A 25,744-nucleotide genomic window follows, 5' to 3' on the forward strand; every position below is an offset into this window, starting at 1 on the left:
CGTTCATAGTGGGATCGATGGTGTCCTGTCACAAAAACTAATGCATTTTTCTATAGACCGGTTGGTCGACCGTAAAGCTCTGGTAAGATCTCCAAGTCATCCCTGTCTAAGGCATCCCAGACTGCGAAAACCTCACACTGGGCGGGTTCACCAATACCAGCACCGCTACTCCAACCAATATGTGTTTAAAAAGTGCGTTAAAAGAGGGCGGGTATTTATTTCCAGACCTTCATGCATTGTACACTGACGTTTATTTTGACAAGTATAGCAGCGCTCCGAACATTAACAACGTCCCTATATTGAAAATGGCAGTTACAAACAGCTCATAGTGAGTTTTTAAGAATCCGTTTGGTTTGCGGATCCTTAGGTGCCGTCTAGGGATTTGTTTGTAGAGCGCCTTTCTTCGTATTCTAATATAGTTTGGGATGAGCATTGTTTTGAAGAAATTCGGGAATTTCATCCACTGCGGCACACTACTACCACAAGTAACGATCCTGAAACTGTTCACCACAGTGAAGGCGATGCGTAATGAATCTGGCTTGCCACTGCTATTCAGCGTTGCCAATGCGTCCTTTTAGTGTACAATACCAAAGATGTCAGAAAGCACAGACTGAAGCAACGACAGAACTGCCAACACCATGCCTCGCATGCCGGTAGCTTCTTTCTTTTCACATGCAAATTTGGAAAAAATAGTGCCCTTCAACTCTGTGAAGAAGGATAACCTGCGAAGCTGGACGCAGTCTACAGAGTGCACGAGACTAAACTCGTGTGCGCGTCATTTGCGATTGAGCATACTCTCTAGCCAATTAGTTAAATGCATAGAGTTTCAGACAAATAACTAGAGGGGAAACTGGCGCTAGTGTCAACGCGAACATGGCAGCGGCGCTTACGCTTCAATGGGAATGATGGGTAGTTTTGGAACCGGATTGCGTAGGATCAAAACGGGCTTATGGCTGCGCAAATTGTGTTTTTTGACAAAAAAGCTCTTATTTCCCGGTTCTTCGTTTACAAATTACACGGCAAACAAAAAAGTTAGGGACGAAAAACCGGTTTTGTACGAAATAAAACGGCGCGTTTAAATAAAAAGCAGACGCGGAGTCGAGACGGTTTGTGGAGCAGGTTTGCCATTTTCCGCCAACTACAGCAGGACGCGGACTTCTTTAAAAACTACTTGTAAAAGTTTCGGCGCTGGTGGTTTGTAATAGTAAGAGAAGTTTTGTGCTCATAAGAAAAAAGAAACCGATTACCTTTGGAGAAGTTATTCTTGCGTGAATTAGTGACATCCATCAAGCTGCGTTCCTATCAGCCGCCGGTGCTGCTGGTCTACGCCGTAGGAGCCGGCGTTCGCACGAAAGGTGTGGCTGTTCCAAGCGATTAGCAACCGTCGTCAGCTTTGACAATACATTACTCTGCCGAATGAGCAGCGCCGCAACTCCTAATTAGCAGACAACTTTGCCGCACAGAGCGCCGTCATTTGTATTTTCATGCTCGCTGTGCGGCAATGCATTGATAACCCACCCAATTCGCAACTCCGGTTGTAAAACATTCCACTCAGGGCGGCGTCAGTGCACGCGAGGCATGCAGTTCAAGGAGAAACGTATTTTTGATCACTCCTCCCAACACCCCGCCTAAGCAAATGCGTTCATGCAAATCCAAAACGAAAACGAAACTGCCTGCAATCCATAGTAAGTTCCACGAGCCATCAAGCGCCAATCCGAATCCACAATTACCCATCACGCCCATTGAGGCGTACGATCGCAGCGCCAGTTTCCCCTCTAGTTATGTTGTAAGAAACTCTATGGTTAAATGGAATTTGGAAGGACCCGAGCTTTATTCAAGTGGACAAACATGGAGCTGTGTATTTCCCTCCCGTGTGGGAGGCATTTTACTGTTTGTGTAACGCACCAACCCAATCGGCTCGACCAGTGAGAACACCAGAAAGGTCGCATTGGGCCGTTTGACGTCCACGTTTAAACCTCCCGCCAGAACAACGGACATGTAATCAGTAAGGGCATCAAACATATACCCGCGCGTGCACGCCCCCCCCCCCCCTCCCCTTACTCCCCACCCGTGCACGCATTAACCGGCCACCGGTTATGTGCATGGGCGTAATTAGCGGTGAAAGACACCGTCCGAAATCTCGATCTGAAAGCCCTTTGAGCTGAACAGGTAATATTTGCTTGCGTAGGCGCCCTAAGCAGGCAAGTTGCTGTTCATCCTGTAGGTATTCGCAGCTGCTCGGCGAGCAGTAACTTGGGGCGGTAACGGTGGTGTCAGCGGCTTTCAGTTGTTTTCGCGCTTCTATTTGGGCCGACGTGTCTTCGATTCCCGCTCTTCAAGCGAACGGCATGCGTCAGTCCCATCTGAACGTGTTAAAACCTGGAAGCCCTCGATCTTTATTCCAGCGGACAAACATGTGGCTGTCCGTTTCCTTCCCCCGTCTTAAGCATTTTATTGTCTGTGTAACACCAGACCCAAACAGTTCGATTACGGAGGTCAGCTGACAGGGCGCACTGAGCCATGAGACTTCCACGTTTAAATCTCCCACCAGCACAATCGGCATGTCATCGGTAGCGGCATGAAGTCCAGCTGTGCGTGCACGACCCCCTCCTTCCACCCCCAACCCGTGCACGCATAAACCTGCCACCTGTGATGGGTGCATACTTAAGCGCGAAATACACCGGCGAAAATGTCGCTCGGAAAGCCTTTCAAACTGAAGAATTATGGGCTCACGCCAGCGTTTTAACCGGGCAAGTTGCTCTTCAACCGGGAGGGATTCGCAACTACTCGGCGATGTGTAATTTGAGGCGGCAACGGCTACATGCGTCGGTCGTTCGGCCATGACTTAGATTCCCGGACTAGTAAACTACTCCTATTTTATGGCTCAATGAAGTTTGGTACTACTACTGCGGCGGCGGCGGCTTTTGGTCGTATTTACGCCCATTCGCGCTTCTGCTGATTCTCCGCAATCATCTGATAACGGAGCTGCCGCAGTTTTCAGCCGACCACGCAGCTTGTGGCAGAGGCATCGGTGGTGGCGAGGGGAAGAACAGTTATGAACGGGGGTCGGAGGTGGTGAGGAGGAGTTCCGGAGCGGCGCCGAGTAAAGCGGCTTCACCGGTATGAAAACTGGGGGGTGGGGGTGGGGATTAAACATATACTGCTTCGCAGTAAAACAAACAGTCGAGCAAGGGCGGCTGGGCCCAGGTGTATAGCTCCGTGGCGGTGGCTCAAAGGCGTTGGGCCACCCAAGGCTCAAGGACGCGGATTCAATCCCGGCCGCGACGGTGGTTTTTCTTGTAGTCGCTGAAGCAAAAACACTCGTGTGTCGAGATTCCGGCGCACATCAAAGACACCCAGGTGACCCAAATTACTCTGCTTCCCTCTGAAGCCGCACCTCATAACCCAGGCGTACGTTACACAGGTAAACGCCCCGAAGTTTGAAGTGCGGCTAGGTAAAACAAACGACTGGTAGTGCTCGTTGCAGTGTCCCCTGTGGCAGTAATATTACTTCAACAGAGGACACTGCAGTGAGCACTAGTATCTGCTATGCAACAGTATGAAAAGTTGGACAAGTTGGGCAGATTCACATTAAATTTCACCGCGCAGCAGAAGAATTGCGAAAGGAGTAAAAGGAGTTCGTGAGGCGGGGGTGGTCAACCAATCGCGAATAGGAGGATTTTAACGGTGATAGTATTACTTGGGCTATCTGACACACGGAAATTTTGATCTTTCTGTCTGTGCGTTTCTCGACAAGCCAACAGGTCAAAAGATAAAGAAATTGTTTAACAAGTAGTTCATATAGATGGTACTCAGTGAAAGGTTTAGATGTCAATTTCTTCGCTTGGCAACACTGGGAACGGCACGGACATGGCCGAAGCGCCACGGACATGGCGCGGCTTGTGCCACTGCGCCCACACGCCACAGAAAAAAAACACCGGCGTGCGTCGTATGCTCCGTTTCAATCCGATTCTCCACGGTGCTGTAAACAGAGATGTTATGAATTGCACTCACATTGGAGTCGAGACATTACTTTGCGTTCGCTTTGGTAGGGTTTGGAACCTCCAACACTCATCATGTGTTAGTACGGACAAGCGGAGCCATTCAGCGGAGCCAGACGTAACCAGTGACGGCGCACTCACCTGGTTGCCGGCATGCGTGCCTCACCAGTAAATACAACCTATAGGCAGAACCTTTCCAAACTACTAAATGTGGTACTATACTTCGTACTTGTCAGCACTGTTACGCAAAAAGACACCATTAGGTATATTTGGGGCAAAATTTCAATACGTAAGTGGTACTAGCAGTGTTCTTTTAATTATAAAGGAATCTGTGCTTATTTTTTTAAGTTTAAAAAACTGCGTTGATAAAACTTATTTGACCGAAAATACGAAAAGGGATCGCGCACAAGCCCAGACACCGAGGCGCCATTCCAAAGTCTAACAGTTATGAAATGTTCCAACAAATGGCGGGCGAGTGGTGGACCGCGGGAAGCTGAAACTAAAACGTCGTTAGAGATGTACAGGGCTGAGAAACTGAACATAAGAAAGAAAAATCTCTACGACGATTCCCAGGGCAGTGCTTTGCTTTTTGAGGCTAGAGCAGGTTGCTTGCGAAATAGGAGCTTTGTGGGGAAGTATTCACAAAATGATGGCATATGCGTGGTCTGCGGAAAAGAAACAGAAAATAAACTATGCGGCACATAGTGTTATAATGTGAGGGTATCCATCCAAATCTACATGAGGGAAAAATTCGGCTTCCAGAAGCCCTAGGATTCAAGGGTAGCACAGAGGAAGTTAACTTCGAGGCTGTCGAGGCGACGAAAAGAAGATTAGAATGCTGGTGGACGAAAAGCAGAGAGGGGAATATGGCCTAGGACAGGTACCACCTGTAACGGAAAGAAAAGCATTTTGTGCCTAATAAGCTTTTTGTGCCTGCTCTAATTAAGCAGCGCTAGTATTAAACCAAGAGTATAAAACATGTGTATTAGTCCTTTTTGGTAAGATGACAATATCATCGCCGCGCTACAAAGAGGAAACCAATAGCAATCATCATCATCATTATCAGCGGGAAAATTGAATTGGCTTGAGCAAACCTCCACCGTGGTTATCGTGGGAGGAGTGAGACTGGAGGGGAAGAGCGTACGAGGTGGGCGGGCGAGAGAAGACAGGCATTCGCGTGTGAGAGACGGCAGAAGAGTCCTTCGACGACATTTGCAGCGAAGTGAGCCCGATAGGCAGCCAGTTATTTTTTACGGCGAAGCTGTTTAGCAAATCGGGATTAAAAATACCAAGAAATTGCCGAGAGCGCGCACATGAGCGCGGACCTCGAGGCGACCGCCCGGCAGTTAACAAAACCGAGAATATGCATAGCGCTCGTGTGTGCGTGCCTCCCGACGACTGCCCCGAGGTCCCTGCGCACGTTCGTCCAGCCACACATACCCACTTAGGGAGATTGGCCAATATTGGCCAAAAAAAAGAAACTCCCGCGTTCGCTGTAATCGTGGAAACACTTGCTCGGAACGAGAAAGTCACATCATAGAGTACGCCGACCTCTCCCCCCCCCCCCCCACCCCAAGGTGCTGCCTAACAATTATCACTTCCAAAAAAAAAAAAAAAAAGATGGAGTAGAGGACGGTTGCGGCGGCGAAGAAGCAAATCGGCTGCAACCGTGAACTTAAACCGTCGTGATGGTCGTGAAAGTTGCGTACAGCTTCGCTACCTTCAAGTCTTGCGCGTTGGTGTGAGCTTCCTTAATTTTTTATCAATTCGTAATTCGGAAGGAATATTCCCTTTGGAGAATTGTTACATAGTTACATAGTGCTAGAATTCTCGTTCTTGTGCTGCTTTCTTTTTACGCTATCGGGCGAAGTTGACCGGATCTGTATGGTTTAAACAAGCCGAACGCAGTTGTTGCACTCGTCAATCTGCGTTCTTTTATGTCTTGTTTTTGTTGTGTCTGGCGCCACTCGTGACAGTGCGAAGAATAATGTTTTTTTTTTTTTTGTTCTCCTTATACAGATTTTATTTCGCCTCTCTTGCCACCTAACCTGCCCTATTCATCCAGCGACTCAAGAAGCGCAAGAAATGCCGGTATGAACAAGTGACGCCCCCTGTCTATCTCGCCAACATGCCCTCATTAACAAGATCCGAAGACGTATTCATCAACAAGCTTTGCACAAATGCAGCTTACACCCCACATATCATTTAGAAATGTACAAAGGCCCCCCACAACACCCCTCCCCCCCCCCCCGCACCCATTGTCCAGTACTGTAACACGAACAACACGGCCGACCTTCACCACATATTATGTGTATGCCCATTCTTCAGTGCACATCGTTCAGACACCATTCGACACATTGATCCAAACACCATACACCAAGAAGCCCAGGCCGCATTAGATAAGTCTTTATTACGCGAAATAGGCAAATTTGCAGCCAGAAGTGGTCTGTCGCGAATAGTCTGACGAAGGACGACCCCGGCGAAGACTCCGAACTGTCAGTAAATAGGAGAAAAAAATCGCTTGGAGTTGAAGCAACCAGTATAATCCGCTCCTTCATAACCCATATTCCTAGCCAAATGGCTTTAGCTTTCTCTTCCCCAAATAACAGTTTTACTACTACTACTCGCCTCTCTTCGACGTCATTGTATAACCTGGACAGCCTCTTTCTTTTTGTGCTTTGTTATGTTTGGCGCTGCTCACGACAGCTCAACGCTGAATTTTTTCATCATCGTTTCTTCTCGTTCACCTCTTTCTGATGCCCATTTTTGTGTTTGACGTCATTTCGGCAACCTCTTACAGCTAATCTGTCCATGGCTAGACTCGGATAATTTTTTCGTACGCGGGACCAAGTCGCCTCGCTCAAGAATTTTGAATCTCGTGAAAAGCCAACTTTGTGGTGAGTGCTTTGTAGCTCCCAATCTAATGTAGGTATCAATTGGAAAACATCGCAGTGAAATTTGCCCCTAAGACGACTTTAACGTGACGTCTAGATCTTGTCGTAATTAGTTAGTTCACAGTGAAGTTGTAAACGGTACAGAACTACCCTCTGCTAAATACAGGGCCATCTGTGCAGGAGGTATGGTTAGAGAAAACGGCAGTAACTCGTGTTCAATTGACAATATTCCTAAACAAATTATATCACAATTGGGCACTAAAATTACTCTAACATTTCGCCGTGTTTCATCTACTTTTTATGGATACGTAGTTCACAGCGAAGTTGTAAAGATTGCGGAATTCTCGTCTGCTGTCAATATATTGGCTTCTACGGGAAAGAAACGAACAGTTCCATGAATGTTTGTCCGCTAGAATAAAACTCTAGTCCTCCCAAGTTTGATTCAGTTAATTAGCTATGAATAGCCAATAGCCAATTACAAACAAACGTGTTTTGTTTCGTCCACTCGCTGGTGGTGATGCGGATTTATTAACAAAGGAGGGGAAATAAAAGAACTGGGGATATTGTTGAACTCGACGGAGAGTTCACCCTCATACAACCCAGTCCAGGGAAGGGGAACGGATGTTTCAAAAGGATTGGAAGAGAGAAAGGGGGAAGAGAAGAGCGGTAGGAGATTGGGGGGTCGACAGTCTATGTCGCTTTCGTTTCGTCCATGACTCGATGGCTACAAACGCAGCGCTAGTCCTGTCACAACCAGGAACTTGAGTAGGTGTTGGAAGACCTCCCGTCGGATGGCGTCCAGTCCCGTGGGGAACAGGAAGCCTTCTAGCGTGTGGCTTGGTGCACCGAGTCGCTGGAGTGCGGCCCGGTGCTCCGCCCTCGCGGTGTCATGCTCTAGGCAGTCGGTGCAGGTGGGGGACGCTCGGCGGCCTTCGTGGTGCAGGCGGCTTGCGACGTTGCAGCAATTAAGCCGCAGGCGAAGCAGGAGCGTCCTGGCGCCTCTGTTGATGCGTCCGGGCAGGACCCGTGGGGCTTGACACTGACTACTCGGGCATCTGGATGCATGGCCTCCACCACTCGTGCCAGGATAGTCCTTGCAGTTTCGAATGACACCACATCCCGGGAGGCTGGGACCCCTGCCTCGCGAGCAGCACCGTGGGCCAAGGCTTCTGCAACCTCGTTGCCCGTGATGTTCACGTGCCATGGCAGCCAGAGAAGTCACAGTGGACACCCCTTGGCCTCCACCGCATGAAGCTTGGCCGCCAGCGACCGCTCTACGTAGCCGCTGGAGCTGACTGGCTGGTCGGCGGCACGCAGACGGAGGAGGGCAGACCGGGAGTCAGTCAGGATGATGGCCCCCCGGGCCTGGGTGCCCTGCTTGAGAAGAAGAGCTGCGGCCAAGGGGAGTCCAGCCAACTCTGCATGGGTGGATGAGGCTTGAACTGCGCCCAGCTGGTCATCCTTCTTTACAGAGGGGAAGCCACTGATTTTTTTTTCAGTGCTTCCAATGGGCATTTCAACAATATATCTTTATGTTGCCATTTGAAACCTTCTGAGAATCAACATTTTCATAAACTTTTTCATTTTTGAATCCCTGATTAGAAGCGGACCACACAATGAGAAACATCGTCACTATCATTATCACCCCCACCATCATCATTATCATCCTCATAATCCTGGTTCTCTTCGTCAGGTCGCAAGCACGCTGCAGTCCTGGTGAGTTCTTTCAGGCAACCTGTTCTGGCGCTTGGCGCTAACAGAAAAAACAGATTTGTAACAATTTTTTTAGGGCTACGACCATTTACGAATTTAGTTAACTGTATTCTTCAGGACAGCGACGATGCAGTGGTCGGTTGCTAAGTGGAAGCTGCAAAATTTCGCTCCCTAGCTGCAAAACTCAGCTTTCATCATATCTAGCATAAAACACCTCAAAACCAGAGCTTCCAGTATTCAGGCTTCGTAGCATTCGCTCTTTCCAGTGACGCTGGTGACACCGCGCGGAATTTGTACGAAGTCGGGAGACGGTCTTTGGCGGTCCGGCCGCTCCGGCAGAGACGGCCGGTGGAATCCGTGCGACCTCGCAGAAGCAATAGGAAAATAGTAATCGCAAGTATATGGTAATCGACAATACCGTATAAATAATCGAGAAACATAGGCTAAATTCTTTCAACTTTGAAATATCTGTGAACCTCTTCGGTGTCTTCTGCGACAAAAACGTATCTTTTGGATCCACCCAAGTGTACGCGGTGCTTCAAGGGGACATGAAGACAAAACACAAGTTTGGTTCATTCAAAAGATTGCCTCGTTAGAATCATACAGACACCACTTTTAAAGTAAACTTCGCTCAAATAAGCTACATAATTAGGAAAAAAGGGAATGGCCATGCGACCCACTAGCTCATTTCTCGTAACAGAAGCTATGATGTCACACCAGCCAGCTCTGCGATTGGCGAGGGGGCAAAAGCAAACGCAAATTAGGCAGAGCTTATAAGCTTGCCGAACGAGCTATTTGCGCTTCAATTTAGGGCACATTCTTTTTAAAGCACTAAGAATGGTGGGACAAACTGTGGAAGTTACGAAAGCAACGTAAACATAGAAGTAACGATGTGTACTGCTGTTGGTACTGCACGCACTATGCTTGGCTTAGCTGCAAAGGACTGCAGTGCTTTGGGGTTGTTTCAGACGACACTGGCCGATTGACGCAAGCAACGGTGTCTTACGTGACCATATTTGTCGAGCGAGCACTATGTTTCACGAAACGATTATTTTCTCCCTGAACGAAAACAAGTCTGCTTTAAGTACGGTCAGAAACAAATGCAGAAAATGGCTTGCCATGGTATGGTGGCGCCATCTAGGTTCACTAACAGTAAACAATGCTTCACAAACGGCTGTAGAGCGGTCGGTTCCTGTGATGTCATTGCAGACCACAAAAACACGATTTAGCGGTAAAATCAAAATTTTAACTTCAGTTGATTAATTTCTCAGTGAATAAAACATCGTTTGCACCCGCACAAGCGTTGGGGGTACTATAAAACACGAAATCTTTCTAATAAAACAAACCTGTATTTTGTCACCATGGCCCCTTTAATTTTTTCTCTGCTGGATTATACGGCTGCCACAATTAATAGTGACTTGCTGTGAGGGCACCGCTTTTGTAGGCTTTTTGTATAACCCTCTGATCGACTTTTCCAGATACTATTTACATTCATCCCAGCATAATGCGCCAACCGATCTTGGCTTATGTGTTGTTAAATTGCCTCAATTCCATTGCTTTCGAACATATGAGTCTGTCCGATCCGCTTGTTTATTTTCAATAAAGAAACAAATTGAAACTTTTTGCTCGCGAAGGCGAGAAGCAAATGCAGCCATGCGTTTATTGATTAATGACCGAATAGAAAAATTATTGGGTTGAAGCAAGATTTTTTAGCAATGACAATAACTTTGGGTCCAGTACTTCAAATGCAAGCTCTCAAATGCACTTGGTAGCGCCCATTTTTTTGTTTTGGTGATAAGCATTGACGCACTTAAAAATCTTACCGGCAGTCAAACCAACACAGGAGAATTCTCTTAAATTAATTATCACAAGCCAAAAGTGCACCTGTAATGTAATGCCTCTATTTTGATGTACGCCATCACACGCCAGCGTATGCTACGTGCCTCGTAAATACGTAGGCTTGTATTTTTTTTTTCATACAATTCTAACGAGTTCGTTTGTTTACCACTTGATACGACGCAATGGGAACTTCGTCTTCGTGGTTTTACTGTCGATAGTTACAATTATGTTTTACTACGGCCAAGCAAAACACCGCAATACGCGCCTAGTTCCCGCGGATGTTGTGCATGGTCTGCTGCTTCGCAGGCACACAGGAAAAAAATAAACACGCCTGATGTACCACATACACTGCATTAACGTCCCAAAACTTAACGTTGCACATCCTATAGCAGTTTGTTTGCCTAGTGAGGTGGGATTGTTCGCAAACCACTTCAGCGCAGCCTGAGCTATGCACAGCGGATTGCGTCACCCGCGGTTCGTTTTACGCCGCACCAGACGCCCTGAAAGGAATAGAATGTTGTCTCACATTCAGCAACGTAGGCCTGCGTTTATTTATCAATAAGGTAATTGTTTCTAGCGGAACTACGGGCTTTTATACGGCTACTGAGGCTGGCGCGCATGTTGCGACGGGGACCCGATCACCGTCTGGTCCGCCATGATGATGATGACGATGATGATTAGAGGCCCTCCCTTTGTATCGAGATGTCGGTTGTTTCCCGGCCGCGGCGGCCGCTTTTCTGATTGAGGCGAAAAGCAAAAACGCCCGTGTGTACGAGCTTTCGGCGCACGTTAAAGATCCCCAGGTGGTCAAAATTAATCCGAAGCCCTCCACTACGGCGCGCCTCATCGCCTGCGTTGCGTCGGCGTGTTAAACCCTACAATCAATCAATCAATGTCGGTTGTCAGCATCCGACTTGTTTGTGGTAATCCACTTATTTCCCCTACCCTTAACTAACCTAACAGGTTTCCCCATCTATCTCCTCCCACCCCCCCCCCTCCGGTTTTAAACTCCCATCGCTCCCTCCCCCCTTCCTGCCCTTGCACACTTGTTCCCCTCCCTCCCCCTCCCCTTCTGTTCTAAATTCTCACTCACTATATTACTCTTGCTACGTCCCACTCTCTTCCCCACTTTTCTCCCAGCACCACTCCAGCCGCCTCATCGTCACCTCTATGGCCCTGAACTTGAGGCTTCCCCACACACCAAATCCCAAAGCCTCCGTCACGACCGGGCTAAACCGGAGGCTCGCGCGCCGCCGCTCTAGCCCGGCCGTGCCTCCATCAACGACATTTCCCCTATGTCCCGCCGCGGTCGTGCACTCTATGACAATACGCTCTATAGTTTCCCAATCCCTGCCGCAGCATACACAAGTTTCATCCTGATCCCTGCAGTTAGTCGTGTATGCCCGTGTTCTCAGATACCCCGGCCGTTCCCCAAAGAGCAATGCACTACCTCGCGCATTGCCATAGAAACTTTCCTTCCTGATTTCTAGTTTCTCTGTTCCATAAGTCTCCAGGTTTTTTTTTTTTTTACTTCCATTTTCTGTGCCCAATTCGTCATCTCTGCTGCTCTTACCTGCTTTTTAACTTTTGTGTATACACCGTTTTACCCTACCAAATTCACGTACCGTTCGGTCAGTCATTGCCGTTTCCGCAGGGCCGCATGTAGCTGGAAAGAGCGGCAACAAAAGGGGAACAGTTTGCAAGGGAGGTGTGGCGTGCGTGTTGCTTCAATCCACTATAAAAAAGAACAAATGAGAATAGAAGTATGAAAAAGGAGTCCGTGAAAAGATACAGCCTAACCCACGTACTCGTATCTTCCAGCATCGCCTCCTGTATTCTTCAAATGCCAAACGCATCGCCCGCTTTAAAATGGGAGTGAGTGGGACGCCTAATTCGCCACACGTCTAAGGTGGCACCCCAAGATAAACCGGGATACTGGGTCGTGTCCCAGAGCATAACTGAATTCGAGAGCGGCTTGTGCCTGGTTGCCAATGCGACCGAAGTTTGAGACCATTGAAGTAGCGGCGCTCAGGCCAGCAATACGAACCTCGGCGCCGCGGCCGAGCACGTTTTTTTCTACGTTGCCATTTTCCACACACGTCGCCCCAAGATTAACCGGTCACGTGACTAAAACACTGGGAAGGCTAGCAATTGGGGGAGAGTGGCCAGAGTAGGAGGAAAGGGCTTGGTTGGCCGCTCGGGGATGATGCGTTTGGCATATAAAAAACACAGGAGGCGATGCTTCCAGACTCAAGATCTAGGCAACGCTGTCATTTCGGGTAGACTTGGCTGACCTTAACAACAGACAGCTCACCCAGCTTAAAAGCCGGTGACATATATCAGGCTAACAGAGCACTGTGAAGATACCATTACCGTGTTTGCGCTACCGTCTACCGTGCTTGCGGGATTCGACTGCGCATGCGCGAAAAGTTACCGCAAACGGGAACTTACCGGCACAGTCTTTACTGTCGCCAGCGAGGTTCCAGAGCAGAAGTGTGCCCTGGCGTCTTGATTACAGCAAATGCAGTGCGCTCGGCGCTTGATGCTTGGTACAGCCGATGAAAGTAATCTTGGTTGATGTCATAGGCGTAGAGTTTTCAACTTCCCGGTGGGGGCAAATACACATGTATATATGTATATATATATATATATATATATATATATATATATATATATATATATATATATATATAATTTTTTTTATTTTAGTTATATTAGTTATTTTATTTTTAACCTTCTAGCTGTCTACATCCCCTTTTCCCGCGGGCTTTGCTGATAGCGGCTACTGCTGAATTGGCGTAGCACACACTCCATAGGCGTACAATTTTCCAATCTGTCAGAGTGTGACGGGGGTGGAAGGCATCGGTGCCCCGCGTGAGCTCAGAAAGTTTTACATGTTCGCTGAAACGGTAGGACAAAAAATTCAGAAAACTGGTACATGGTGTCATCATTTATTTTTTTGTAAACAAGACATTAGGGGCTATAGTGTAATGAACAAAAAATGGTATATCTACAAAAGCATGAAAAATGAAATATCTACAAAAATCACACCTAAAGCATACATACCCTTCCCCCCCCTCCCACACACACAAAGTATATGGAGACATGTATAAGTGCAAGCACAACAAATAAAATCACGAATCAGAGTTTTTACACATGTGTACATCAACACACAAAAAAAACTAAAGGACATGCACATACATGACATTTTACAAATGCTTCCATGGAATGGTGTCCTGTACGCAGGTCATTCATTCAAAGTCAGAAATGTATTTTTGCTTACAGCCGATCTGCCGATAAATTCGTCAGCAATGAGATATAAGTTTATCTTTCGGCTAAGCTCTTTGTGCCCATGGAGAAGAGCAACATGATTCAGCCTTGTCTGTCCCATCGTCGACCACAAATATGTTTTGACTCGGCGGAGGCATGAGAATGATCGCTCTAACGTGCACGACGTGACTGGCACAGTCAGTGCAATTTTGACTAGCGTGGCTATTTTAGGAAGCAACCCTCTCAGGTGCCCTCCTTTATCCCCCCTGAACATCTGAACAACGTCTTCAAGTGTTCTGACCGGCGGTTCGTTGCGCTGCCTTGCAATGTCAAGCAGCATGTCTCGGTGCAGCTTTAGGCGCTCAGTTTGAAAATCTGAGCCGTAAAACTGGGAAACGTATGTGGCGTCGGCCCTTCCAGCGAGGAACTGCTCAATATTGATGATGTGCTGCCACGTATCGGCGGGATAAAGGTCATCTAAGGAAGAAAGCACCATGTCCACTAAGTTGTAGTACAACTGGCGGTACAGGTCTTCAGTAGAGTGGAACACATGACCCCCAGATCCATCGTCGTAGCGGCGTGGAGTTTTTCTTTTTTTTTTTTTTTAAGCTGGGGTCGATGGCTCTTCAATCTCGAGTTCACGAGCTTCGGCCAGGCTCTCAGCCCGAAAGCGGGGAAAGCTGTGACGGAGTTCGCTAATGCTCTCCCTAGCAGCCTTAATCATCCTTTAAAGTCCGTTTCTGTAAAGCGGAGCTCACTGTTTCTAAGCGTGAGAATACTAGTTCCATTAACTTGAGCATGAAGTAAGTCTGAAACTTTGAAAGCGCCTTCGCGAGCCCAGAAGCCTTTACGCTGCTCTCACTGCGTTCCGAGGCCACTTCTTGCAAAAATAAGATCAGCGGCCTGTAGTTCTTCAAAACAGAACTTAGGGAAGAAGCTTTAAGAGTCCACCTGGTGGGGCAAAACTTTACTAAACTGACGCTTTCTTCCTCTTCCTGAAATGTTTTGAACCAATGAAGGCGCTTTGGGGAGCCTGTGACAAAACTTATCAGCTCCGTTATCACACTCAGAATGTCACGGCATCTGTCAACTGTTTGCATCACGTCGTTCAAAACAAGGTTTAAAACATGGGCGAGACAGTGCACATATATAGCTCTAGGCTCCTCCTCTCGTATGAGAGCTTGCAGCCCACTGTGCTGCACTCTCATGTTTGCCGCGCCGTCGTAGCACTGTCCGCGACACTTTTCAATGGGTATGTTAAACCTATGGAGAAGGTCCTTGAGTATTTTCAGCAGTGTTGCTGCTTTCGGGTGGAAGGAACCGCAGAACAGCTCCTGCACCTCGAAACTTTGGTTTACAACACGAAAGCAAATGGACACCTGCTCCTTGACGGATAAATCTGTCGTCTCGTCCATTATCACTGCGTAGTGACCGGCGTCACGGACCTCTTGAGTGATAGACCTAAGAACCTAAGAAGGCTACTGGCCATCATGTCCAACATTTCATTTACGATTTCCGGCGAAAGCCATTTGTACTTTGATCTGCGTAGCCAAGACTGCATTTCTTGGATATCATTGGCGCGAAGTTCAAGAAGTTGTCTTAGATTACTTTCATTCTCATCATGGCCACGGACTGCTAGCCCCTGGCATGCAAGGTACTGCAAAGAAGATAACTTGGTGAGAAGCGCCTTCCGGGCATCCTTCATTTCCTTCTCTTTGCCCTTTGCGCACATGCAAAGCACACTCACACCTCCTTTCGCAGCTGCCAGTGCAGCGACAGCTGCGCGATGGTACTGCGAACTTTCATGAATCTGAAACCTCTCCAGACCTTTCTTCGAGTTGTTATACCCGTTTTTTACAAAAGTCAAGTGGGAGTCCTTTTCTCTGGAGGTGCTTGGAAGTGGCAAAGTCATTCCTGAAGCAGTCCGACAAGTATCCCAAAACACCTTATCTGTAACCTCATCGGACGAGAGCCAGGTATAGGTATTCTTCCATGCAGGCTTATAGTGACGTCCATGCTTGTCTTGACGGCCAGCCACCGTTGTCTCACTGAAGGGTCGTTTCCGCGCTAGCGCTCCACTGACGGCACTTGACGACTCAGATGTAGAGCTTTGGCTGACTCGAGCCGATGCGGCCACAGATCTCGATACAGCAGAGTGGTCATCTCCAACCTCAACTCTGCGCGTTTTAATAACGTACTTATCCATTTATTACGTCTCCCTGCACATGAGAAAAGGGCCTTCTTTAGGGATATAGACAGAATGTCAAGACACAGACGCAAATTTTCTAATGATTCTATGGAACTGCATAGCGAAGACAACATGAGTTTGAAGTAGGGAAACTTCTGAGTCGAATCGAGCAGGTAACCTCCCAGAAAAACAACTTTAATTGTTGGAACAGCATGATTTCGTCCGGCAAAGTTCTATGGAAGTCAGTGTATAAAAAAGGCCGTTAATTCAATGGCGGGTAGGTTCCGCCAGGGATAATTCGAACTACGCGGCAGCACCCCGGTGCCTTGGCGAGTGGCAGTCGGCCAGAGAAAAGCACCGGCTGCTCACCCGGGTCTGAGAAGTTTCGGTGCGGACATTTCTGTGCACGGACATATCGGCGACCGAAATATCGGTGCTTGCTTGTTTGAAACAGCCGTTATATTTTCATTTCCGCATAACGTGAGTGACTGACCATAATATAGCGCAGTGATTGCATCTTTAGAATAATGCTGTATTTGTTTCTTGCCAGTACGTTATTCTTAGAAATTGAACATTAGTATATTTTTTTCATTTACTACCGTGTTAAGAGAACACCTGTTATGCAGCCAAGTGACTGAACTCTTTTGCACACGTTTTCTTTTTGAATTTACTACAAGCCGTTAATCTATATTTGCTCGGTTTTGCGGCAATTTTGCGGCCAATTAGCCGGTGTGTACGACGGTGTAATGCATTTTTTATGTAATTTCTTTAAATGAAAGGGAAACTCTCCCTATACAAAGAAAGCAGCTTTACAAACATTCATTTGCCCCAAAAAACCCAGAAAATATTATGAATATTTCAAGCTTTATGTAAGCTGCTCTGTCATGCTAAAAGGAGTTTGCAAACACTGTTGTAGCTATCTTTTTTACAGGCAAGTCTATAGGATATTGTCGCGGAGGAAGAACGCGCCTTTTTGAAAATAGCTGCAGCTTCTTATTTTCTCAATGCAGATAACGCTCATACGGGCTGTGTGTACAATATCACTCATTCCCGTATTCGGGCAAACCAACCTTCATCTTATGTTTGCACGCGCACTTTCATTTTATTTTAATTCTTCGTCCCAGACTCCACCGACGCCCTCCCCGCCCCTGTCTGGAGGTTTCAGTCTCCCACAGATTTTGTTTGCAGTCATATTTTCGGTTTCTTCTGGAAACCTCACAGGCCTCCGAAGTGTCACCCGGTCACCGCATCGATGCAAAAGCTACACATTCACCATGAGCTCATACAACCTCTCTAACTCTCTAATGCGCAACAAAAGGCCAGCCGAAAAGGCGCTGAGAACATAATGACCAGTATCGTTGGCGTCTGTCGCCACCATCGAGGAACAAGCATCGCTGGCTACACCCTTCCGCGCGTCGCGGTCACACCCACGGCGCCCCCTCTCTAGGCTTCGCCTTCGGTCACCCCATCGGCAAGGAAAAAATTGGCTGGTTTGGAGAGCTGCGACAGTCGACTTCAATTTTCCCACGTCTAGTTTACACAACGGAGATGCACAAGTGACACCCCCCTCTCTCTACCAAGGGGGTTCGTGGTAGCCGGCGGTGCTCAGTTCCCCAGACACCGAATGCAACGAAGACCAGATTGACAGAAAATAATTGAAAGGGAGCACACGCGCTCAAGCTAGCTGGTTTCGTTTCTCTATTTTTTGCGGCGGTTTGGCGGGGAGGGGGGAAGGGGGGAAGGAGAGATAGGAATGAACTACCACGGCCGCTGGATCAAAGCGCATCCAGCGGCCGTGGAACTACAAGCGGCAGCGTCCTGTAGCGTTGGGTGAAGTGAAATCAAGCGCTTCGGTAACACTAAAGTATTAGGGTTGTTCACATGAATGTTAAAACAAAAAGTTTGAACGGAAGTAAAGCAACAACTTTAATTTTTAACATCTACCGGAATTGTGTTTTACGCGCCGATGCTCCTCGTTTTAGCGTTCGTTTCCGCGAACGGAGACGCAAATACAACTCTCGAACGTAAAATCATATCAACTGACGAAATTAAAATATTAAAGCTAAAATGTTGAAACAATGCCTGGGAGATGCCGTGCACCGAAACCTCCGACACCGAAATGAACTACACCGAAATGTCCTACACCGAAATGTCGGGATCCCTGCTTACCCACGGGGTTGCATTGCCACCGGAACGGAGAACGCTTGGAAAAGGTCGAATGAATGAATTTACACACGCCTCTGCTTAGAACACAAACGCCTACACTAAATAAATTTGTTAAGTGTCCCGACTTGACAAACGATTCTCCACCGACTGCCGGTAGCGAGTAATTCTAAACTACGGTCTGAACGAACAGCTGAATATATAGAACTGATGCCACACATACCTTTGCCTTGTTTCTTTGCATGGGTGTCCAGTCCACTCGATCGCGCAGCCCAGCACAGCCACTTTCACACGGCACGCTTCCCGCCAAACAAAACGGTTAGACGGATGGTTCTATACTCTTGCTAATCACGTGTAGCGACTACTTCTGTCCGGCCCGCTACGTTGTTCGGTCGACCGGCCCTCGTATCCAACTTCAAATGCTTAGTTTCCTTGCTCCCAAAACACCAAACACTTCAGTTTTATGGCACAGAAACCACGCCTCCAAATGCGTGTCACAACAGTATAGGAAGGCCAACTAACACACACCGGGCCGCTGATTGGCCGAGTTGCTTGCACTGGTTTTTTTTTTCTTTCATTTTCGTAAAGGCTCGGACTGAGTGTCAACTAGCCGGCCTAGAAGGGCCAAGGGGCGCGACGCGCCTCAGATGGAAGTACTTTGTTCGAGTGCATTTTGTTGTGTTTCTCCAGGGGCGGCGGACACCGCTTATCGCTTCGGCGGCAACTGGGAATCGGTTGGCCCTAATTCTCGGAAGCATGCGAGGGGGGCGGGGGCCATGTGGTTTCGCACCGGGCGCGTTGAGTGTTCAGGCTGCGGCGCGGGAACGGTGGCGGCAGCGCAGCGGCCGGGTCATACATCGCTGGGTGGACTCGTCCCGAAGACGCGAAATGTCAAGGCGGCGGCCGCGGCATCGACGGCTTTCTTTGAGACTGTAACGCGCTCTGGTTTGTTTTGAAGTGAGTAATTCGGGGATGACCGGAAACGGAGCGACAACTGGACATAAATTCTCGGAACCGTTGCCCCCCTCCCCCCCCTCCCCCCCTCTCCAAAGAGCTCCTCAGCTTCTTATTTCTTGTTTTTTTAAGCTTCCCACTTATGCGAGGTCGCAAGCGTGTTGCGACCGTCAGAAATACGGGCACGAGTCAGCCATTGCACCGCCTAAGGGGCGCCAAATACCACTGTGTCACCAAGTGATTTGTGGGCAAGCGGGTTACACCGCATACGCGCACACGCCGGCATGGTTATCGCCTCCTCCGCAGAAGTGGCGCATGGAGGGGAGCGGTTCTTTCTCGAGGCTGCAACCGTGGCCGCCGAACAACGTGCACTTGTTTCAAAGAAGTCGCTTCCTTTACTAGTTGCCGACGACCGGGGCGTCCGCAGTACAGCCGGCCGGCCCCATTTTCCGCGTTTGCCGATGCCTACACTGCGTGGAGGCTGGAGCGTTGGGTTACTGCGGCTTCCCTGTGTCCCACTGGATTGAAGGCCGCACGCTTCCCCAGCGGCCGCCTCCTTTCCAGCTTCCTCGCCGTTTCTACGAACCGTGTGTGTGCGTGCGCGCACGGCTCAGGGCGCATTCCGAGAGCAGTGCGCCGGCAGCTTCCGAGGCATCACGGGTGCGTGTTCTTTTGCCGTTTGGGTATCGGAGGGTCCTGTCAGCATGCGGCCTTTCGGGGCGCATGCGGCATTTCGGGACGTTCCGCGTGCGTCACGACGAACGGTTTTAGGCCATCGACTGATTTGTAGGGGGGGTGCGACCTTTGACGTGACGTTTATGCGCGGAGCGCAGGCTTGGGAACAAGTCAAAGATCCTCAGAGTTGCAATAAAGCCTCTTCGCCCCTAACTGATTTCGGAAAAGGGGACCGCTACACCTGCATGCTGCGGAGCATCGAATAATAATGACGAGTGCCCTCTTATTTCTTTTTTACTGCTTTTTTACTGTTTTACTGACTTTTTTTACTGTTTTTTCGGTATGAAAATTCGCCCCCCCCCCCCCCAAAAAAAAAACGAAAAAAACAGTCTCTGGGACCACTACTGCACCCAGCCAGGGTTCTGTGGAAGACGTTCACGCTTTCATTATTTTTCTAGGAAAACCAAGATGTCGCGAATTTAATTAAGCGCACAACGGTCGGAGAGCCGCACCTTTGCGGTCTTCCCAGCAGAAAGGCCGATAATTTGTATGGGAGTATTGAAAGACGCGTTTTTCTGTGCGACTGCGTCGAAGGGGCCTGAGAGACGTCGATGTTTCTCTTGTAACGCCGGCGAAATGTCAGTTGTCACGGGTAGTTACCGCTTTAGAGCGTGCAAAGAGCGGGTGCGACTGGTCGGTATAGGTACACTAGCTGCGAGGTCATTACAGGTTTCACCAACTATCAATAGGATGGCCCCGGCTGGCCGGACGGAGAAAATTCCACACAAGCTTCCCCGGTGGGGGCGACGCCCCCACCGGGGAAGCTCGGTGGGGGCACGCGCCCCGTTGCCCCCACGTAGTTGACGCCTATGGTTGATGTTGTTTATTACGTTTTTCTTGTTAGATGATGTTCCGGAGCACGAAAAACGCCTATTTCTTTCAAATGGGCGGGCAAAATGTTCAAAGCCTCACCCGCCTCATATTGTTAAAATAAGTTTCTCAGCTCGCAAAGCGCTTTTACGCCTCAAAAATTGTGCTGGGCAAGGCAGTGCAGGTTTACCCATTTCTTGTCGAAACATTTAGCACGGGCGTAAATTCTAGTTTACCTTGATTCCAACTCTACTTAATATATAGCGCCGCCTATATGTTTTCTTTTTTAAAGCTCTACAGGTGATGGCTACAGTATTCTCAGAACAACTAATGCAATTGTGAACGCTTCATCCGAAAAGTTACATTCGAGCTACTTTAAACGAAAGCAACTAGATATGATTGATTGTAGGGTTTAACGCGCCGATGCAACGGAGGCGATTAGGCGCGCCGTAGCGGAGGGCTCCGGATTAATTTTGTCCACCTGGGGATCTTTAACGCGCGCCGAAATCTCGTACACACGGGCGTTTTTGCTTTTCGCCTCCATCAGAAAAGCGGCCGCCGCGGCCGGGAATCGAACCCGCGACCTTGTGCTCAGCAGCACAACGCCTGCAACTAGATATGAGCAACAAGATTACGCGTGATTGGCTTTGAGAACAATTCCTCAGATGGCGCTACCTGTACCGCAGCGGCCGGGATACGCAAACCGCAAACGGTGTGCTAAAACGTGTCGTACCGTTTTCATCGGTACACAAAAACCCCGGCTTCCGGTAACACGGGAAATAGTTATAGCATAGCGAAGAACAGGTCCCGGTGCGCCCAACCAGTTTTTCCGCCTCTGCGCACGCGCAGTAGCACCGGGCCACCTACCGGTTACCGTGCCGGGATCGGTTCTCCGCTTGTCATAAGGAAAATACAGTAACGACATGCTAAAACTGCCTACTGTTGCAATCACGTCACTGTTCGCGATGTTGTTAGCTCAAACTTTATCTGCTGCCGTTATTCTTTATCAGGCAATTTTGAAAAAAAGAAGCACGCCAGCATCTAACCCATCGAATACGCGCTGTCGCACACAGGCAGGCAGCCAACGCTTTTGCTATATTCTATTTCTAAACCAGCAACCGGACCCTGGGGTGACGCTTTCCCAAACGCGTGTTATAGGCGCTCAGAGCCGTTCTGGACCCCGGACTAAAGTCAATGACTTTTTTTTTTCCCGGGCAGCCCAATGACGCCACCCGCGAACTCACCCCGCAATAGTCGGTATGGCGGACCTACCGCGCCACGCCAGCAACATCCGGGCTCTCCAAGGTGGACTCAGTACTGCACTCTGGCAACTTTCGGCACGGCAAGTGCGTTCATCTGCTGCTGCGGCATCCCAACGGGAATCAGGTGCGGTACTTCGGGGCATCCGGATCGCCTGAGCCGCAATGAAGCATGACGCCGCTGAACATCTTCCCCACTTCTTTTTCTGCAACAAGCTTCACACAAGAATACTTCCCACGCGATGATTATTTTCTCGTGTTAGCGATGTAAGGCTATTCCTTCTTACGGTGTGTCAAGCGTCACGCGGATGTGACGTCTCAGCGTATATTGCTTGCTTTATACCTTGATGGCTTGATGGTATAGCTTTAGTAGCTTCATCAGAGTGGTTTCTTGGGCGAGTTGGTCACTCATCGTGTAAGCAAGCGCGAAAGGAACAAGGACGAACGAAGCGCCGTGTCCCGTCCACTTCGCTCGACCTTGTTCCTTTCGCGCTTACTTACACTTTGATAGCTTCGCATGTGCAAAACAGGCTCGCAACTTGAAACCGAAATTCTATTTGTTTGTGCCCACATCAGCTTATATGAAACGTAAGGGGCGAAAATCGGTCGCCACCAGTGGATTTCGGTCAGTTCAGCTCTCCCCTAGGGTAACTGTCGGTTGGTCCACTTGCCGTGTTAACCTATGGTGTTCCAGGAAACCTACAGCCCCAATCACATACAGTGTCAATGTGAACCCAGTGGTACTGATATCCCCGTTACCTATAGCTTACCATTCTCCTCCTTTGTGGTGGAACAGCTGGTGCTCTATCCACAAGCTTATCTTTCGTAACACAGAAAAAAGCAGAGCACTTTTTTCTCGGTACCCGTACTGACGCTGGCCCCTCTTGCAGGTTGATTGTGGGCTGCCTGCAGCCGCAGTGCTTCGACTGGGTGGCGGAACTCAGCAGCTCTCTGGACCTCAAGCGGGACCCGTGCGACAACTTCTACGAATACGTGTGCGGCCAGAAGCCTGCTGTAAGGCAGGCACAATCACAGATCCCCCAACTTCGCAGTTTTAAGCAGGGGTAGATAAACTCACGGAACATGTTTCGAGTACGGGACGTATAGTCTTGGGCGTATTCTAACGTCACGCGTCCACGTCTATACGCGTAAATTAAGACGGGGTCATAGCTAAAACAACTGAAGTGAGGAACAAGGCCCCTGAACAACACTACGTTCCGTCCTCATAGGGTCAATCTCGTCGCGGCTTATCTACAGTGTGTGCGATGCGGTGAAATCGGACTCCGCGCAGGTTGTTTCAGTGCACTTGGCAATACCTCGCAGCTTTCATGATCTGGAATTTGTATAAGTAGAACTACATTTTGTTCACTATGTGTTCTCGGCCTGTTTTGCGTGCAGGTGAACGCTTTCGTCCGGCTCTCTCTGAGCGTCCACATGTCCTTCTTCAAGAAGCTCATCACGCTCGATCCGGACGACGAACGCGAGGCCCTGAGCATGTCCGAAAAGCGCGCGGCGATGCTAACGCTGCGATGCTTCCAGCAGGCGTTCAGCGGGCGCAACCACTTGGGTACTTACGAAAGGCTTAATCACCCCTGTAAACCATGCTTCTTCGATATTACTTGCGGCGAGTTGTACGTGTCCTCCGTCTTGTGAACCGCTCGACTTGGTGGTATCAAATCATATCGTACCGAGCTGCGATGTCAGTTTAAAATTAACAATGTCAGTGCATTGGGAATGAAAGCATTTGTGATAATATGAGCGATTATTTTTTGACAACTATGCGCGTTTACGAACAAGAGCGTGAAAAAAAAATTGTTTTTTAAAAAATCGTGGGTTACAGACTCTACGCGACTTCCCTGTGTCCCTAACTAAAAAGTACGCATGGAGCAGAACGCACCAATGGGTGCCCCAAAAGTGTAAGAATGAGTGAGCTGTTCATTATGCTGTCAAGCTTCTGGGAAGTACCGACACGCCACTTGTCTTGTGAGACCAACATTTGCGGTCAATGGCGCCAATACCTTCCAGACAGGCAGCACATGAACTTCAGGTGCGTAGACAACTGGACGGCCATTCCACGTCACCTTCAATCATGTGTGTCATGCACACCCCAATCAGACTAAAGATACACTCTTGCAAACTGAGCTTAGAAAAATCTTTTTTCTGCGTTGCTTACAATGGTACCGTGTCTCGTTACACGCAATAGATTCTTCTCGGAACCTCAGAAACATTAATTTTGCTAACCTATTTTATTTATGCATCATGTATATGCGTAAACACGCGTAAGAAAGCGACAAGCACTTCAGCACCTACCAGGTTCGGCGCTGTTTCGAAAGGGGTCACTCGATTTATTTACGGATGCATGGGCTGACTCTTGGGGGTTGTCCCGGAAAATCAACATGAAGCCGAGAACTCATTATAACCATGGCATGTGGCAAAGTTTACTCCCAGCTTTCTGTGAGCAGGAGGGGCTCACTTTAAGCAGGGCCACTCCTCTACATACACGTATACACACCATCTGAGAATTTGCCGTCATGAATACCAACCAGCACATGAAGACATGGACACGCAATACCACCAAGAGTCGGGGAGGCCTCTGCGCATATGTTCCTCTTCCCATCTTCACTGGGGACCGAAGAGGTCAGAAGAGGAGAAAGTGAATTGTCACACAGTCTGCTCGATGAACTTTTTTACAGTCATGGTTAACGATATCAGTGCGTTGGCTCGGTGGCCAGGGAGTTGAGCTACTGAGCCACAGGGGGACCCGGCTATGATCCCGGCCATGGTGGCTGCTTCTTACATGGAGGCGAAAAGTGAAAACACCCGTGTGTCGAGATTTAGGCGCACGTTGAAGAACCCCGAGCAATCCAAATTAATCCGGAGCACTCCCCTACGGCACGCCTCGGAGCCCTGGTGTAGCTTCGGCAGGGAAAACAACCAAGCACGAGCTGGCCAAGCATGAGCGACCTGCCCTTCGTGGGCTCGTCCTTTATGTACAGACGGAAAGAGGCTGAAGTTTTCCGTCGCAGCAGGTCACGAGGAGGACTCGGGTGTTTCCGATGAGTTCCGCAGGGTTTGAAATAGCAACTAGGGCGCTGCTGACGGCGGGCACTAAATAGGGTTACAGCACACCCATGTAGTTGTAGAATTATTATTATAATCATCACCACCAACAGCCTATTGGGTCCACTCAGAACGATGGCCTCCCCCATCGAGAAAGGCAGAAACTTCCTGCCGCGCACCCAGAACTCACGCGGGAGACTGTATCGACAGATTCAGTCATGGATCTTTCCCTCACCCTCGCTTACTGAATAGCATGTTCCAAAATCAGTACGACAAGACCTGCCCGTTATGCAAGCAGCTCGGTACTCTTCGCCACATGATAGGAGAGTGCGACGTCAGCCCAAAACACTTACCCCTCATCAGCAACTCCTCCACTAAGAACCCCACCCTTGCCCCTAGCGAGCGATGGGAGATCTTGCTGTCCAGCCCCGCCTTGGAGGATCAGCTACGGCTGGTTAGCAGGGGCCAGGTGGCGAAGGCAGCATATGGAATCCTTTGAAGAGGGATCCACTCTCATCCAGCACGTTTAGCGCTGACATGCTGTGCAATTAAAGTTATTCCTCCTCCTCCTCGATGTCCACAAGCCGTTGGGTTCGTCAACTGCGGGAAGAGGGAGCCAACTATACTACACCAGGGTAACCAGATCCTTGTCTGGTGAGGGACTGCTGTTTGCCTCCCAAAGAGCCTTCCTAGCATGGTGTCCCCCATTTATAGTATACCACCTTAGGTATCCGGAATGGTGTTCACGTCCAGGCAGCAAGCACTCCATACCTGGGGATGTCGAATAAAACTGCATAATTGTAGCGGTACCAACCAAGAAATGGTAGAACAGGTCATGCCAGGTACATGTTCATTCTG

The 25,744-nt window shown here is 48.9% G+C and overlaps 1 protein-coding gene across 1 annotated transcript; it reads left to right on the forward strand.

Moving 5' to 3' along the window:
- The first annotated feature begins 21,709 nt into the window (after nucleotides 1–21,709).
- LOC144167639 (uncharacterized) lies at nucleotides 21,710–23,512 on the forward strand. Its single transcript, XM_077696829.1, has 3 exons — nucleotides 21,710–21,953; nucleotides 22,717–22,840; nucleotides 23,225–23,512. The coding sequence occupies exons 1-3, from the start codon at nucleotides 21,790–21,792 to the stop codon at nucleotides 23,477–23,479; spliced, it is 543 nt and encodes a 180-aa protein (XP_077552955.1). The 5' UTR covers nucleotides 21,710–21,789; the 3' UTR covers nucleotides 23,480–23,512.
- The last annotated feature ends 2,232 nt before the right edge of the window (nucleotides 23,513–25,744 follow it).

Source organism: Haemaphysalis longicornis, unplaced genomic scaffold (genome assembly GCF_048455015.1).
Source record: "Haemaphysalis longicornis isolate Haplotype H1 unplaced genomic scaffold, Haemaphysalis longicornis Haplotype H1 scaffold_2, whole genome shotgun sequence".
In the NCBI taxonomy this organism is placed as follows: domain Eukaryota; kingdom Metazoa; phylum Arthropoda; class Arachnida; order Ixodida; family Ixodidae; genus Haemaphysalis; species Haemaphysalis longicornis.

Excerpts from the sequence above, each read along its gene's own strand:
- LOC144167639 (XM_077696829.1), top strand. The coding sequence starts at position 21,790 with ATGACGCCACCCGCGAACTCACCCCGCAATAGTCGGTATGGCGGACCT. Across the intron at positions 21,954-22,716 it reads GGCATCCCAACGGGAATCAG|GTTGATTGTGGGCTGCCTGC; the intron begins GTGCGGTACTTC and ends CCCCTCTTGCAG. Across the intron at positions 22,841-23,224 it reads TGTGCGGCCAGAAGCCTGCT|GTGAACGCTTTCGTCCGGCT; the intron begins GTAAGGCAGGCA and ends TTTTGCGTGCAG.